The sequence below is a fragment of the Mesoplodon bidens genome, assembly GCF_964165515.1.
Source record: "Mesoplodon bidens genome assembly, chromosome: 4".
Classification (NCBI taxonomy): domain Eukaryota; kingdom Metazoa; phylum Chordata; class Mammalia; order Artiodactyla; family Ziphiidae; genus Mesoplodon; species Mesoplodon bidens.
The window spans coordinates 148309563-148327015 of NC_138160.1; the positions used below are offsets into that span (position 1 = coordinate 148309563).

The 17453-nt window shown below is 53.8% G+C and overlaps 1 protein-coding gene across 2 annotated transcripts in view; it reads right to left on the bottom strand.

The window, feature by feature from the left end:
* Positions 1-17453, bottom strand: part of UHRF1 (ubiquitin like with PHD and ring finger domains 1) — a 32583-nt gene that overhangs the window by 14464 nt on the left and 666 nt on the right. For both annotated transcript variants that reach the window (XM_081231158.1, XM_081231159.1), the window contains exons 2-7: positions 17196-17356; positions 8218-8490; positions 7434-7594; positions 5085-5300; positions 428-528; positions 149-335 (exon numbers count right to left, since the gene is read on the bottom strand). In XM_081231158.1, the coding sequence (XP_081087284.1) occupies positions 149-335; positions 428-528; positions 5085-5300; positions 7434-7594; positions 8218-8490; positions 17196-17348 (1091 nt within the window). In that variant the 5' untranslated portion in view covers positions 17349-17356. The remainder of the gene's footprint in view (positions 1-148; positions 336-427; positions 529-5084; positions 5301-7433; positions 7595-8217; positions 8491-17195; positions 17357-17453) is intronic.

Sequence of the window (17453 nt, forward strand, 5' to 3'; positions counted from 1 at the left end):
CCGAGCGTCACAACCGTCCCCTCCAGCGCCGGGGACACCCACTGCGTTCCTGCCCGCCTTGCCTCCTCCCTGCAGGGAGCCAGGGCCCAGGCCTCGCACCCGCCCCCCACCGTCATCGCGTGGTCACCGGCAGCCTCCGGGCACTCACCACTCCTCCTCGGTGGGGATGCTGCTGAGCGGCGGGCACAGGCAGTACGTGTGGAAGGCCATGTCGCACTCGTCGCACAGCAGCTGCTTGTCGGGGTCCTGCTTGCCCCCGCACAGGTGGCAGGCGCACATGCGGCAGGGCTTCCGCTCATCGTCCTTGCAGTGCTTGCAGGAGGGCCCGCTCTTCCCTGGACACAGGAGGATGGGGTCAGTTCGAGCAAGACCCCACCACACTGGGCGCCCTGCCCGCCCACCGCAGAGGGGCGGGATCGGAACTCACTTCTTGTCGGGTTTTCCACCATGGGGTTCCCCTCGCCAGGGCGTTCAATCTTGAAAACCTCGTCCACAAAGATGATCCGACAGTCGTTGAGAGAATCGTCCCTGTGAGAGACGGGCCGTTAGGACATCCCAGGGGGCCGGCCCTGCCAAAGCGCCCGCCCGAGAAGGCCTCGCCACGTCAACACAGTTCTCAGAGCCCGTGAACAGCCCCGCCTCTGACTGCATCAGAGAAGAGGCTTTTGCAGGGCACTGTGAACTCGATTAGCTACTGCCCTTGCAAATTCAAGTCCTACCAAATCAGGAACAAGGTGAAAACAACAGACAAACCAGAGTTTCATCACGCGATGCATTTGAGAGAATCATTTCTAACCTGCGGGTAGACAAGGCCCATTTAACAAGGCCCAACAGGCAAAAGCAATAAAGTAAGGCCTGATCAAAATACAAAATCTCCTCTAAGTTAAAACGACCCCAGGGATCATCCCACCACCTACATCATCGGCAACCATCTAGGGAAAGCAAATGCAAGTCAGGTGTATCATTTCACACTGTCTGAGAACCACATTCAAAAAGTAAAAGCAGATGGAATCAATTTGAGGATGTTTTATGTAACCCAATGTATACAAAATATCATTTCAACATGTAATGAACATTAAGGAATTATTAACAAGCTAGCTTGCATTCTTTTTCAGTGCTAAATCTTTGAAATCCATTGTGCATTTTACACTCACGACGCATCTTAATGTGTCCTGGCCACATTTCAAGGGCTAGGCAGCACGTGTGGCTCGTGGCTGTGAAGCCAGATGGGAAGGTCCAGATCTACCCACCAGTTCACAGGAAACACAGGGACAGAGGAACAGAGGAAATGACACTGTGAGGATGCCGGTGGGAAATCCAGACTGTGCAGATTCTGTGGGACAAACAACCAGGCTTCCCCAACAAATAAATTAGTAGGCCTGCCAATGCAGGGGACAAGGGTTTGAGCCCTGGTCCGGAAGGATCCCACATGCCGCAGAGCAACTAAGCCCATGCACCACAACTACTGAGCCTGTGCTCTAGAGCCTGCGAGCCACAACTACCGAGGCCCGCGTGCCTAGAGCCCGTGCTCTGCAACCATAGAGGCCACCACGGTGAGAAGCCCGTGCTCGCTGCAACCAGAGAAAAGCCCGCGCACAGCAGTGAAGACCCAACGCAGCCAAAAATAAAATAAATAAATTTTTTTTAAAAAGAGAGAAATATCTGCCAACCTAACTGAAATCTGTGGACATTACTTAGATCTTAAACAAATAATTTTAAAAAAGAGTGAGCTAATTGGAAGGCTGAACAATGACTGGCTATATGTTAAGAAATTAGTTAATTTTTATGTTGTAATAATAGCATTAAAACTATGTCCCTTTAAAAGAGTCATTTTGAAGAAATATACTTGAAAATATTAACAGATACAATGAGTCGATGCTTGGGAGTTACTTCAATATAACGGCGGTGGTCATAATCTCAGATGAAGGAAAATTAAAAGAATTCATTGCTAGCCAACACACCTTTATAGAATAATGAAGGAAGTTCTTCAAACAGATAGGAAATTAAAAAGGAAAGCATCTTGGAGGAAAAAGAAGGAAGAAAGAATAGAAAGAGCAGAAATATGGGTCCATACAATAAATTATGCTCCTTACAGCTTTTCTAAATCATATATGATGATTGAAATAAAAACCATAACACCATCTGATGCTCAAGACAGTGACTATAAAGGAATGTGAATGGAAGAAAGATTTCCACACTTCCCTCAAAGTGGGAAAAGAGATACCCGTATGTCACACGTTTATATGGGAAAATCCAGAGAAACCACTAAGAAAACCGTATAAAGCAATACACTCCAAAAGACCATCAATAAATCAAGATAAGCTCCTAAAAAATGCTTACATAACCCACAGGAAGGACAGAAAAAGAGCAACAGGAAAAAGAAACAGAGAAAACAAATAGAAAACAAATAACAAAATGGCAGGCTCAAGACCTAACATACTAATAATTACCTTAAATGTAAATGGTCTAAATACAACTGACCCTTGACCAACATGAATTTGAACTGCATGAATCCAGTTATAGGCAGATTTTTTTCAATAGTAAATATGGCAGTACCACACAATCCCCAGTCGGTTGAATCCTCAGATGCAGAACCACGGACACAATGAACCGCAGAGATGGAAGGCAGACTGTAAGTTAATGCTCAGGTTCTTATTAACTGCACAGGGGTCAGCATCTGTAACCCCCGAGTTGTTCAAGGGTCAATAATGTATGCCAAGTGGGACTTCCCTGGTGGTCCAGTAGTTAAGACTCTGGCTTCCACTGCAGGGGGCACAGGTTCGATCCCTGGTCAGGGAACTAGATCCCACACGCATGCCACAACTAAGAGTCCACAGGCCGCAACTAAGAAGTCCGCACGCCACAACTAAACGATCCCGCATGCCACAACTAAGACCCAGCACAGCCAAAATAAATAAATAAATGTTTAAAAATAAATAAATAAATAAATGTTTATAGCAGACCTACAATAATCTAAGTTGCTACCTCAAAGAAAAAAAAAAAAAACTAGAAAAAGAAAAGCAAAATCAACCCAAAGAAAGGAGAAGGGAGAAAATTACAAAGATGAGACCAGGGAATTCCCTGGTGGTCCGGTCCAGTCCAGTGGTTAGGACTCCGCACTTGCACTGCAGGGGGCATGGGTTCGATCCCTGGTCGGGAAGCTAAGATCCCACATGCTGCAGCCATAACTAACTAACTACATAAATAAAAATATTAAAGGAAAAAAAAGAGCAGAAATCAAAGAAATGGAAAACAAGAAAACATAAAAAAGAAACAAAACAAAAAGCAGGTTACTTCTTAACAATCACATCACTGTACCAGGGCCGAGCCCTGGGCCCTTGCCCCTCAACGCCCCTATCGGCCTCCTCCCTGGTCTCCCTGCCGCTATGCTGCCCCCTGCAGTCCATTCCCAGCTCGGCTGCCCGAGTGATGATTCCTAATCATAGGTCGAAGCCTGTGGCTCCAGTGCTTTCAGCTCTGATGGCTGCCAGCAACAGAGAATACACACCACCAGTTCCACACCACTCCCGGCCATGCCCTGAATGCTTCCTTCCTCCCTTCTCTCCCTCCACTCCAGCCCACTGGCCTCCTCGCAATGCCACAAATGCACCAGGAATGGTCCTGCCCCAGGGCCTTTGCACTTGCTGTACCTATGCTCAGGACACTGTTGCCCCAGTAATCACGTCTATATACAATACATACAATGGAGTATTACTCAGCCACCAAAAAAGACGTTCATCACGAAACATGGATGAGCCTTGAGAACATTATACTCGGTGAAAAAAGCCAGACACAAGAGGACAAGTCCTGTGTGATCCCACTCATAGGAGGTGCCTAGAGTCGTCACATCCATAGAGACAGGAAGTAGATGGTGGGGGCTGGGGGCTGGGGGAGGGGCTGGGGAGTCAGTGTTTCCTGGGGACAGAGTTTCAGTTTGGGAAGATGAGAAAGTTCTGGAGATGGATGGTGGGGATGGTTGTCCAGCAATACATATGTACTTAATGCCACCAAGCTGTGCACTTAAAAACGGGTAAGATGGTAAGTTTTCTACACACGCAGAGGCAAGGAAGAACAGGGCTCAGCAAACATTTTCTGCAAAGGGCCAGATGGTAAATATTATCGGCTTTGTGGGCCACACGGTTTGTTTCACAGTTACCCAGCTGTCCTCTCGGTATCCTTCTAACACTGAGCAGCCACAGTGATTCAGTGAACAGATGGGCGTGGCCTGGTGCCAATAAAACTTTATTTGCCAATCAGGGGCGGGGCCGGCTCCGGCCTGCGGCCAGCAGCCTGCTGATTCCTGATGTGAAGGGCACCTCCATGTGGGTGTATGTAGTTCGGTGTACGTTCACGCCTGTTTGTGCACAGAGTAGCCCTGGAAGGTGCCGGGAACCATCATGTCTCCAGAAAGAGGAGAACCAGGTGACCAGGGGACAGAAGAGAAGGGAGAATATTAACTGTGTGGCCTTCAGTACTTTCTGAATTTTGCCCCTTTTAGACTTTTCACCTGTTTGCCAAATTCAAAACGACAAACAAAAGAGAACAAGGGGGCTTCCCTGGTGGCGCAGTGGTTGAGAGTCCGCCTGCCGATGCAGAGGACACGGGTTCGTGCCCTGGTCCAGGAAGATCCCACATGCCGCAGAGCGGCTGGGCCCGTGAGTCACGGCCGCTGAGCCTGCGCGTCCGGAAAAAAAAAAAAAAAAGAGAACAAGGAAGGGCTTCCCTGGTGGCGCAGTGGTTGAGAGTCCGCCTGCCAATGCAGGGGACATGGGTTCGTGCCCCGGTCCGGGAAGATCCCACGTGCCGCGGAGTGGCTGGGCCCGTGAGCCATGGCCGCTGAGCCTGCGCGTCCGGAGCCTGTGCTCCGCAACGGGAGAGGCCACAACAGTGAGAGGCCCGCATATGGCAAAAAAGAAAAAAAAAGAGAACAAGGAAGCTTGAAATCTCTGCCTGGGGCCCAGAGACAGTTCCCTAGGCGGGGTGAGCAGGTGGGGCGTGGAGACCCAGAGAGGAGGCAGAGACCAGGCGGAGGCCAGGCAGAAGCTGGGTGGAGGCCAGGCAGAGGCCGGCAGGCACTGACTCACCCGATCCTGACGTTGGCGTGCAGCTCCCGCACCGTCCGGGTCTCACGTTTCCGCAGGATCTCCGCGTCGTACCAGAAGCCGCGATCCTTGGGGTTGTCAGGGTTGTAGTTGACCATGACCATCTGGCCCACCTCCAGGTCCTGCCATTTGATGATGTGTCGGGCGCGAGCCCGGACGTTCCGTGAGTTCATCTGCACCACTCCGTTCTCCGGGTAGCTGGGGGAGGGGGGGAAAGCCCCACGCTCAGACCCCAGGTGCCAGGGGACCTCACTCCCTTGACGAAAGAGAGAAGCCAGGCAGAGAGGGCTGCCTGGTATACAGGTTTGGGTTGTGCTCATCACAGCAGCCTGGAAAGCCCCCTCCCCATGATCTCATTTGCTGGTGTCAAAAACACACAGCTAGAATGACACGTTCCAATTACAGAAGGTGTTGTGGGTTGAACTACATCCTCTAAAAACCTATGTTATGATTCCAACCCCTGGCACCTTGGAGTGGAACCTAATTTGGAAATAGGGTCGTTGCAGATATAAGGAGTTCAGATGACGTCCTAACAGAGTGGCCCTAAACCTAGTGACTGATGTCCTTACAAGAAGAGAGGATGAGACGCAGACAGAGGAGAACGACACAGGAAGAGGAGGCAGAGGCTGGCGGGATGTGGCCACAAGCCAAGGACTGCCGGTCCCACCAGAAGCTGGAAGAGGCAGCAAGGATTCTCCCCTTCAGGTTCCAGAAGATTCACAGCCCTGTCACCACCTTAGTTTTGGACTTCTGGCCTCCAGGACTGTGAGAGAATAAACTGCCAGAGCAATGCTAGTGGTACTTTATTACAGCAGCCATAGGAAACTAAGACAGCAGGAAATGCGGGGAGGGAAGAACTTAACTTCTTCCACATACATGTGTTGAAAGTGATTTTTGTAAAGGGATGTACATTATTTCGTTTATGTAAATACAACATACTAGAGATTAGAAAATGATAGGAAGTCATTATTCTGGATATGCAGGAATATTCCAGCAGCCTCAAAAAAGGCATAAAATAATTGAGCTAAAAGTAGCATATTCTATTAGCAACAGAGTTAAGCCTCAGCTGTGAGGGGGACAATCCCAAATCTATTGAGACTAGCTCTATAGCCTGGTACTCATTATTTTTGCTAATAAACCACCAAGTACAAGGGCTGCCCAGCTTTTCCTGTGAAGGACCAGACAGTCAATATTTTCGGCTTTGTCATCGGTAGGTGTCTGTTGTGAATATTCAACTCGGCTGCTATTACCACGAGAGCAGTCACAGACAAGGTGTAAACGAATGGGTATTGGTGTGTTTCAATAAAGCTTTATTTACAAAAACAGGCTGTGGGCCAGATTTGGTCTGAGAACTAGAGTTTGCAACCCCTGACCAAGAGGATGGGAATGTTGCAAAAACTGTGATTCGCTCATCCAATTACTCCCATAATTCTTAGAGTTAAGCTTAGGATGTGCCAGAAACCGATGTAGACAGCAGGGACCGAGCAGAGAACCACAGAATGTGAGCTCCCTGTAGGCAGACATGCTTGCCCTCTGTTAGGTACTGAACTGTATCCCCCAAATTCATATACTGAAGCCCTAACACCCAATGTGACTATATATGGAGACAGGGCCTTTCATCAAAGTTAAATGAGGTAAAAAAGGCAGGGCCCTAATCTAAGGGGATTGGTGTCCTTATCAGAGGATCAGAGGAGGAAAAGATACCAGAGCTCTCTCTCGCTCTCTCGCTCTCCCCCCGCCACCCCGCCACCGTGCACACAGAGAAAAGGCCATGTGAGGATGCAGTGAGAAGACAGCCGTCTACAAGCCAGGAAGAGAGCCCTCACTGGAAACTAACCCTGACAGCACACTGATCTTGGGACTCTCAGCCTCCAGAACCGTGAGAAAATAAACGTCTGAGGTTGAAGCCACTCAGCCTGTGCTACGGTATGTTGTTACAGCTGCCAGAGCCCACTCAGACACCCTCTGTGTTCACAGACAGGAATCCCCCATGCCTATCGCAGGGCCTGGCACACAGTGAGTGCTCCATAAGTACTGTGTATTCCGGCGAAGGAGAGAGAGGACACCGAAGATGGTTTCACACAGTGCTATGTGGTATGAAGAAGATGGCACAGGAAACAGGGAGACTGCAACCCTGAGGAGACGACTGGGCAGGGTTCTCCGACGAGGTCCCCCCGATGCTGGTCCTCAGGGTGGGGGGGCCTCTGTGTGGTTTGGGAGCACGAGGGTGGGGTCTTGGATCCCAATCATCACCTCCAAGGCAGTTCCAAACTCCAGGTCCCACGTCCATGGAGCCGCCACCCCAGGCCCCCCTGCCCCGCAGATACTCACTCGTCGTATTTCACATGATAGACGATGTTGTCCTCCGGCTTCGGGCTGGAGGTGGAGCTGCAGGGCTCATCCTGGGCCGGCACCTTCCTCGTCACCCTGATGACCTTGGCCTCAAACCACGCGCCCATGTTCGTGTCCCTCGCGTCCACGTACTCGCCAGCCTGCGGGGGCAGAGAGCTCTCACTCGGCCCAGGGTAGGGATGCCTGACGAGCAAACCGCCAAGAGCCTGATTTGGTTCCTGGGCCCAGATGCTTCTCACTGTGGCACTGAGGACACGGGGCCTGGGTCGTTCTCCAGAGGGAGGCGGTCCCGGGCCCTGCGGGGGTCGGAGCAGCATCCCCGGCCCCACCCACTCGATGCCAGGCGACCCCCAGTCATAACAACCACAGATGTCCCCAGGCACCGCCCAGTGTCCCTGGGGGCAGAGCACCCCTGCCGCGTGGCCTAGGGAGGCCAGAGCTGCCCATCTTTCCACAGAAGCTGGGAATCCAGATCCTTCCGTGAAACGCCATCATCTTAGGGGGAGGATGGCAGCGGATGAGGACTTTGTCAGCCCCTGCGAGGACCACAGGGAAGACACCCACAGGCCCGGACATGGGATTCTACTTTAGGGGTTACGAAGGAATCCCTGAGTACCTATGTTTCCGCCAAGGAACCCTGGGGAGATGGTCACAACAGGACAGGGGTGCCCAGCCTCGGGGACGGAGGGCTGGGGGGGAGCTCCGGGGGTACAGACGCCAACCGGGCGGAGCACACCGACCCCGGCCTCCGCAGGAGCCCCACCTTGTAGAGGCCCAGCTCCGTCTCATCCCACTCATCCTCGTCGGCCTTCCCTTCCGGCTCGGCCGCGGCCTCGCCACTGTTGGAGGACTTGTCAGACTCGCTCTGGGCCAGGCAGCAGCCGGAGTCCGTGTCGGAGAGTTCAGAGTCCCTCTCCTTGCTGCCACCGGTGCCACCGCCGCTGGGGGCAGGCAGCACGAGGCTCTGCCGGACCAGCAGCTGGATGGTGTCGTTCAGGCGGACGTCGTAGTCAAACAGCGTGTGGCCGTCCTCCATCTGCAGGGACACGGGACTAGGTCAGCAGACACAGAGAGCTCACCATGGGCGAAGGACCGCACCAGCCCTCGCGGAGGCCCCACCCTGGAACAGACCACCGGCAAGTGAAGCCTGCCCACGCCCCGGGGTGCCCACTGACCCCTTCCTCAGGGTCCCCAGGCCCTCTCAAGTGAGGACGGCTGCTGCCAGTCGGGGAACGTTGCCCGGGAGCACACCGCCTAACCCCGCTGTGCCGTGGCTACGCATCGGGTATCAGGGGTGGTGTTAATACTTTATGTGCTCTGGAACTTCTGTTACAGTAAACACGCATCACCTGTACCCCTGGCTCTCAATCGAGGGTGATCCTGCCCCCAGGGGACGTTGGGCGATGCCTTAGGGACATTTTTGGTTGTCATGACGGGGTTGGGGGCACTAAGGATCCCCAGGACGGCCCCCACAGAGAATGACCTGCCCTGATGTTCGCAGTGCCGGGGAGGGCGAGGCGGGGGAAGCTGGCCTGCGTGAACCAAAGGGTGGGTGCCCCGTGACATCCATCAGGTGCCTTATAAGGCTCTAGCTCCAACCTCATCCACTCAGGCCGCCTCTCTATTAACTCCTTTGTGCTAATGAATTCCACCCACACTAGTCACTGGCTGATGGGGAGCTGGGGAGCTGGGGAGCCGGGGAGCCGGCAGGGCTCTACAATCTGCACCAGGCGTGACTCATCAGGTGTGTGAAGGAGTTTGTCTTCTGAGCTACATCTCTAGGGCGCCCCTAGGACACAAAAGTCTTTGTACTGGGGCTTTTATTAGAAACTGCCCCAGGGCACTCTACCAACACCCAACGAGGACCCTCAGCCTCCAGAAGACCCTAAGGCAGGCTCTGCTGACCTCTGGTGATCACTCTATGTTGGGGGGGGCCCTCATGGACACCGCAGGGGGTGAAGGCTGAGCAGCACCCCTGCCCCACCCCCTGGATGCTGGGAGCACCCCCCCACCCCAGTCGTGACCACCAACTGATGGCCTCAGACATCACCCAGTGTCCCCAGGCAGAACAACCTGGCTCAGAAGCGGTGCCCTAAAGGAAGGAAGAACACACAAAAGATCGACTTTCCCTCCTTCCCACTTTTTAACCCAAAGCTGGTGGTTCAAAGGGCTGATTGCCATTAATATGCAAACAGCACCCGGGGTCACAGGGAAGACAAGTTCCAGGGCACTCGCTGCAGTAGTTGTTAATCCTTATTCATCTTATTCATTGCTAACCTGAGAATCAGATGGCTGATTGACCCCTCCTCCGGAGAAAGGCACATCTGAACACACCAACACTTGGCTGCAGCTGGAGGGGCCACCAGGGTCCCTCCAAAGCCCACCCTGGACATCCGGGCCCACGTTACCTGTTTACCTGGAGCCCAGCAAGAGCCTCCAATGTGCCCACCACTGCCCAGATGTCAGAGGGGGCCAGGGAGTGAGAAAGCGCCAGCCCTCCAACACGGGGCCGACCCAGGACAGCCGTGACAGCGGGGAGAGATGACACGTGTGGTCACAGCAGCATGACGCACAGAAGACCAAGGGTGGAGCAACCCATTGACGGACGAATGGATCAACACAGTGTGGCCATCCTCCCTAAAAAGGGGTGAAGCACTGACACTTGCTACACTGTGGATGGACCCTGAGAACACGATGCTCAGAGACAGAAGCCAGACACCAAAGGCCAAATACTGCCAGAATCCACGGATAGGATGTCCCTAGAGGAATCAAACAGAAATTGGATTCGCGGTGGCCACGGGCTGGGGCGGTGGTGGGGGGCGGGTAAGGGAGTGATCAATAAACGGCGCAGGACTTTCTTTGAAGGTGATGAAAATGTCCCCAAATTGACTGTGGTGATGGTTCAAGGCCCCGTGAATACGCTGAAAACCAGTGAATTGCACACTTTAAATGGGTACATTGTATGGTATGCAAATTATATCCCAATAAAGATTTTTTTTTTTTAAGAAGAATTTGAAAAGGCTACAGACTGTATGATGACAACTATAAGATGTTCTGGAAGAGGCACGACTATGGAGACATTAAAAGGATGATCGGCGGCCAGGAGGTAAAGGGAGGGAGGGAGGGAGGGAGGGACGAACAGGCGAAACCCAGAGGCTTTTTAGGGCAGTGACACTATTCTCTATGACACCATAACAGATACACATCATTACACATTTGTCCAAACCCATAGAGTGTACAACACCAAGAGTGAACCCAAATGTAATCTAGGGACTCTGGGTGATGTTAATACGTCAACATAGGTTTATCAGTTGTACCAGATGCACCATCTGGTGAGAGACAGGTGTGCACAGTGGGCGGGGGGGCGGGCAGGGCAGGGGGTATATGGGCAATCTCTGTACCTTCCTCTTAATTCTGCTGTGAACCTAAAACTGCTCTAAAAATATGAAGTTTGTTAATTTCTGAAAAAAAAAAAAATAGATGGACAAAATAAAATAGATGGAGAAAGACAAGTGTCTCCAGCACCACTATCGTAAGGAAACCAGCAGAGTAAACCAAACGTCATTAAAAACGATGACAGGATGCAGGCACCCGGTGCCCAGTGCCTCCACAGCTAGGGAGACACCCCTCAGCACTGTGGACATTCGGGGCCGGTCATCCTCTGTGTGGGGCTATCCTGTGCACCATGGGGTGTGGAGCAGCCTCCCTGGCCCCATCCACTCAATGCCAGGAGCAGCCTCCCAGTCGTGACAACCACAGACGTCCCCAGACACCGCCCAGTGTCCCCAGCGGGGCCGCACGGCCCCTGGTGAGAACCACTGAGCTAGAGGCCCTCAGGTGGGCACCGGAGGGACAGGTAGCCCAGCGCCCACTATGCTCACGGCAGCATCGTTTGCAAGCAAAACCGTAACTCATTCCTACCAAGGCATGTTACACAGCTGCGTGTGACAGTTAAACGCAGGAAAGTAGATGCGTCTACCACACACGTCAAGGGAGGGAGGATGGTTTCAGAGAGTGGGAAATAAACGGAAGCACCCGGACGGGGCGGGGGGTGGGGTGGGGGGGCCGCGGAGGGGAGAGCCGGGGCCAGGGAGGGAGCGCGGTCGGGCTTCTGTTTTGCAAGGAGCACTGGAACGGAGATCAAGCAGGAGATGGGGCAGCAGAGCAAAGGGGGGAAGCGGAATGCACCAGAATGGCAGCGGGGCTGTGCAGGGAGCAGCGGGGAGCAGCGGGGGTCAGGACCGGGCCAAGGACCTGCGGCTAAAGACGGCGGGGGGGGGGGGGGAGGAATCCTGAGGGAGCCGTGGAGGAGCCGGGTTGCATACCCAATCGTCTCCTCTCTCCCGGCATTTTCTACCCAGGATGCCAGCCCCACACGTCTGTGACAGGTCTGAGAGCCAGAGAGACAAGAGGCACTCACACCCGCACACACACACACTCCCCCTCCCAGTGCAAGGGCACAGAGGATAGAGGCACAAGCAGGGTGGGCTGGGTACGGAAGGGGCCACGCGCTGGGCCAGGCTGGCCCCGGGCTCTGCCTACAGGACAGAATGCACGGGCTGGTCTGACTGCTTCCTGGGACCACCTCTGGAACATTCCAGAAGGGCCCCGCAGTGGGCAGGAAGGCGCTCGCACAACCGCTTGCCATGGTGAGAGGGTGTGTGTCGGGTGCCGCTCTGGCCCGAAGCTGTGCACAGCCGGTCGGTAAGTGCGGGGGGGAGGGCTGGCCCCAGGCAAGGGGACCAAATGTGCGGAGTCTAGGTTCCTTCTAAGACGCTAAAACTCCAACTGAGGCTACAGACATTAATAAAAGCTGCGCAGAGTGAATGACAGGCGAGCGGTACCTGAGGTTGCAGGTTCTCACGTTAAAATTAAACGTGCGGTTAAAATCCTGCGTAACCAAAATTCCAGGTGAAAATCCCTTAAACTGCCTGTAGTAAAACATATACACATGGTTTGGGGCAGGTGACCCTGCTAGGCAGATTCAGGTGTAAAGGCAAAGCCGCCCAGGGCATTTAGATCACATCCCTCTCTTTTAATCAGGAAGCTTCCCGGACATTGGGAATTCTGGGCACACGCGTGGCACAAAGTGAAATAAAACACAGAGACCGCTAGACAACACAGCTTCCTCTCCGAAGCCTGGATTCAAAGCTCACCACAGTGACACGTCTGGCTCACTTTCTGCCCCCTCGGGGCATTTTGTGGGGATACTTTTCAGGCGCTGATTGCTGCCCAGAGGCAAAGAGCACAGGCTATAAACACCCCTGGGCTTGGCAAGGGGTGGTTCTCCTGCAGGCTTAGAGGCGGCCATCAGGAGCAGTGGAGGGTGTAAACCAGACCGCAGGCCCCCGATGAGGGAGCGTGAGCTCCAGGCCGAGACGGACCTCCGGCCAGAGGAGGGCAGGGGGGTCTGTAACGCCCGATGGCCGGGCTGGGAGAGAAAGCAATTGAGACACCACGCAGCCTCCCGTCCTGGGGCTATGGCCCCAGCCCACACCTTCCCATCTAGGCCTCCAGGCCTCCGCAGCAACCTGGGGTTCAGGCCAGACAGACTGATGGATGGACAGAGAGGGGAGGGAAGAAAAGGCACGAAGCAGGATCCCGGCCGTGGCACAGGGGCACATTTCTCACCAGGGCGGGGTGGCGGTGTCGGGGCGGGGGGGACACTACACAGAGGCGCAACCCTCTCTGACCCTCTCTTCACGTCCCAGCCCATCCACGGGTAGGTCCTGACAAGTGAACTCTGCTCTCTGACCCCGCCAGGCCACAGCCGAGGCTATGCCCTGGAGTGGCATTTCGGGAGTCTGCAAGGCCTAGGCTATCTATCGTGTGGTGACATTGTGATGTCACTGGCCATCTTCGGCAGGGGTACCAAAGCCTGTGCCTAAGGGAACGTGCCCTCATGTTCTCTCGAGCTGTGAACTTTTCTCAGCTTCCAATTTCTAATAGGATAAAAAACGACAAGACACGGTGAACGTCCACAACACTCTTTGGGGTCCTCTATCGCTTTGGAGAGTGGAAAGGGGTCCTCAGTCCAAACAGCGTGAGCATCCGTGCCCTGGAGAGAGACGCGGTCCAGCACATCCCACATGCCGCTCTGCGGCATGTGGGATCTTCCTGGACAGGGGCACGAACGCAGGCGCAGGCGGACTCTCAACCACTGCGCCACCAGGGAAGCCTGCAGCTGTCCCTGTTTTGTAAATAAAGTTCTACTACCACCTGATCGGAACACACCCATTCATTTGCCCTCGGTGTTCAGTTCAGGACTTTCGATGGCAGAGGTGAGCAGACAGACCCGCACAGCCCACATTACCACTGGGTCCTTAACAGAAAGGGTTTGCTAATCTCTGACCTGGAGGGCATGTCTCCAGCCAGGAGGTCTGGGGGTGGGGAGGAAGGGACCCTCCCTCATGCAGCCCAGCCGGAAGGACAGGTCTCCAGGAGGAGACTGTCTTATTTGCCGCCTAACTCTGTCCTTTGGGAAAACGGGCTGACATTCAGGAAAAGCCAATCCAGCAGGGACATCTGGTGAGGCACTGTGACATGAGTGACCCTCCAAAGGCCATTCCTAGGATGCCATTTCACCTGATCTTTCAGACTGCTTTCCTTAAGTAAATTACCTACTAAATCATCAGTTCTCAACTGGGGACAATTTTGCCCCCAGGGAGCACTTGGCAACATCTGGGGACTTTGTGATCTTTTATGACTGGGGGAGGGCCCCTGGCATCAAGTGGGTTAGACCAGGGAGGCTGCTCCACACCCCACAGCGCCCAGGACGGCCCCCCAACGGAGGATGATCTGGCCCTGATGTCAGCAGTGCCCAGGGGAAGGCCCTGAACCAAATGATTTATTGCTCCTTTACCGTGAACCAGGCGCAGAGCTCAAACACCAGCCCCCTCCCCGCACATCCCTGCATCCATGACCCTCACTGAATTCTCACCGTGCACATGCGGTGGGTCCGCAATTAGCCCCACCTGATGGGAAAGTACAGAGACTGTCCCTGGCCAGAGACACTTGGCCAGGGCACTTGGGAAGATTAAGCGCAACCACTACTGTACCTGACTGCGTTAAAGGCACCACAAACGACAGCTACTGCTATTTTTCCAGGCAGCCAAAAAAAAAAGAGGCGCCAGATGCCTCTTGCCTTTGCCCAGGCTGGGCCCGCCGCCTGGCGTCCCTTCCCCCATTCGGCTCCCTGCATTTCCGCCAATTAAGTGACATAACCGCCAACCTATTCAGCCTAAGCAAGCCGCCACGAAACCCTCCCATATCCTGAAGAAAGACTCAACTCTTGTTCTGCTTTACTGGCTCCGTCGACCTCACTGCAGACCTTGGACTGAGATGCCATTTCTTTATAAAGGAAAAACAAAAGAAGGGAAAGGATCTCGAACACTCTCTAGAACATTCCGTAAAAACAACAGCTCTCTTGCACCCGCTGGAAATTGCACTGCTTCCTATCATGATTAGCCCAGTCTGTTTGTAGACCTGACTTGCTTCAAGGTGCTATTGCTGGGTGCCTTTGTTCCCCACCCTCCTGGCACTGTCCACACCTCCTGTGAGGCTGGGCCACTTCCTGGTCGCGGAACCTTGGGGAAATTGCATCACGGCTGAGGCCTGGCCTCCTTACCCGGAAGACAGAACCAGCTACGCATCGGCCCGCTGAGCGGGCTGAACGCAGAGTGAGCGCAGGGAAGGGGGTGAGCAGCAGTTAGAGGTCCCGTGGGAACGTGGAACCTTCTGAGAACTTCAAAAGCTGTGCTGCGAGAAGAAAGGCAGGGTTCAGAGCTGTGTCTCAGCGCCGATATACTGATTAGAGGCACAATGCTTATCATCACACTTTTTAACTCACACAGACGTTACGAAGGCTTTCATAAGCCTTCATGTGGATCACCTATTATGTTCCTGATGCAGGGAGACAGCGGTTTGGTTACATGAGTGTAGACATTTGTCAAAACTCCAAAAAGTCCACTTAAGACGTGTCTCTCACTATATGCAAATTACATCTAAAGAAACAAGAACCACAAACAAACACTGTACTCTAGTTAAGGACAGGCAATGATGAAGGGTTTAGGGGGTGACGTGAACCAGTGCCTGGAACTTTCTCTGCAATGCATCCCCCAAAATAAGATGGATTGGTGGACGGATAGAGGCAAGGAAGACAGCTGCAGTGATAAAGCAAACGTGGGAAATGTCAGTGCTAAAAGCCATGGGTAGGTGTTTAGGTGTTCATGGCTCTTTGAACTTTTCTGCATGTCTTTGAATGTAAAGATTAAAATGCACGGTGCCCAGCCCACCCAGAAATATCCACTGCCTTGTACTTAAGAGGACTCGATTCAACCCGCCTTTGAATGATGCCACGAACTGTTTAGCCGGTGCCCACAGGCGGTCTTCAGAAACTCGGTGGAAGGACCTTCTGCTGAACACAAAGACTGAGAGGCAAATCGAAATCAGTTTGGATGCTGCAAAAATGAGCCCCCGCTGCAGGAGAGGGGAGAGAAACAGCATCCCAGGGGAGCTCCACTCACGGCCCTGCCTTTTCTCCACCCGCGCCACGCACATGACCGCGGTCAAATCCCCGAGTTCGCCAGCTCGGCTTTCCCTCCCCAGGCGGGGCGCGTTAACTCAGATGCTTAAGACATTCAAGTCCTCGTATCTCGCACAGGAAGGAGGCTAAAGGTCTCGGAGGGCGCCTCGAGCCCAAGAAATTAATCATCAGGTCTCATTTCCAGGAGGCAGGCAGGATCCTCCCAGCCCCCAAAAAATCCTGGCCAGGCGGGGAGCATTTATTTTTCAATCTAGACACCAGATGGCGGCAGCACCCAGTTCAAAACGCGACAACAAAGTCAGAGCCCGACTGAACACTTTTAATCCCATGCGCTGTCTATGCCGAGGTCCCTACAGGCCACCCAACTCCAGGGTGGCCCCAGCAGATGGGAACAACACTTTCTGTCAGACCATCTCCCACTCAGGGAAATCCCACTCACAGCCTGGCCTGCCGTCCCCCCTGCCCACGCACCAACAAGAATGGACAGACACCCTCAGGGGCGCCACTAGAGAATATGTCCCCAAAGTGGGCAGCCCGCAAACCAAGGGTGGCCATTTTCAATTGCTACAGGGGCTGGGGGTGGGGTGGGGGAATCTCGAAGAAAGGAAACCTAGGAGCAGGGCCAGCTGAGCCCGCGGAAAGCACAAACCCCTGATCAGGGGCGGCCCCGCTGCCGCCAGAGAGGAGGCCCAGAAGTGGCGGAAATTCCTGATTAGCAAGCGCCATCTCCGACTCTGAATAAGCTGATCCAAATTTCTAGAAAACCCTGTGGGGATCGAAAGCTAAATAGGTGCAGACCGTGGGCCATCAGTGTGCGTGTTTCAAAGAAAAACCTGGTCCCTTCCATCCTAGCGTCTGAGTGTTGATTCTAGGCTCTTCCTCGAATTCATCAGACCTCCATCGGCCACCTCCAATTTATTTTTTCTAGAAATTATTTTGAGGGGAGGGTCCAAAAAAATGCGGGGGTGGGTGGGCTGGGAGTTTAAAAGCCCCCAGACGCAACAGATTCGAGTGCCTGATGTGTCAGTCTAGGAGTCGAGAGCCTTTGTTCCTCGCTCAGACACTGGAGGTTTCTGTGGAGAAGCGGACCGGACGAGGGGGGAAGAGTGTGTGTGCGGTGCCTGGATTGAGGCAAGAACAAAGGTGCTGGGCGGGCAGGCGGGCAAGCGGGCGGGCAGCCTGCAGGGCGTGTTTACCTGCTTGCCCCGGTAGAAAAGCCTCTGCAGGCCTGGCTCCACATGGAACAGCTCCTGGATCTTCTTCCTCAGCTCTTCCACTTTAGTCAGCCTGGACAAGGAGTCCACAGTGTGGGCCACCTTCCCATCCATGGTGCGAACCTGGATCCACATGGTGCCTGCTGGTGGTAGGAGGACAAGAGAGCAGGACCCCTCGGTCAGTTCTGCCGTCACCAGCACCACCGGGCTGTGCCACACTCAGGTCATCCTTGCTATTAT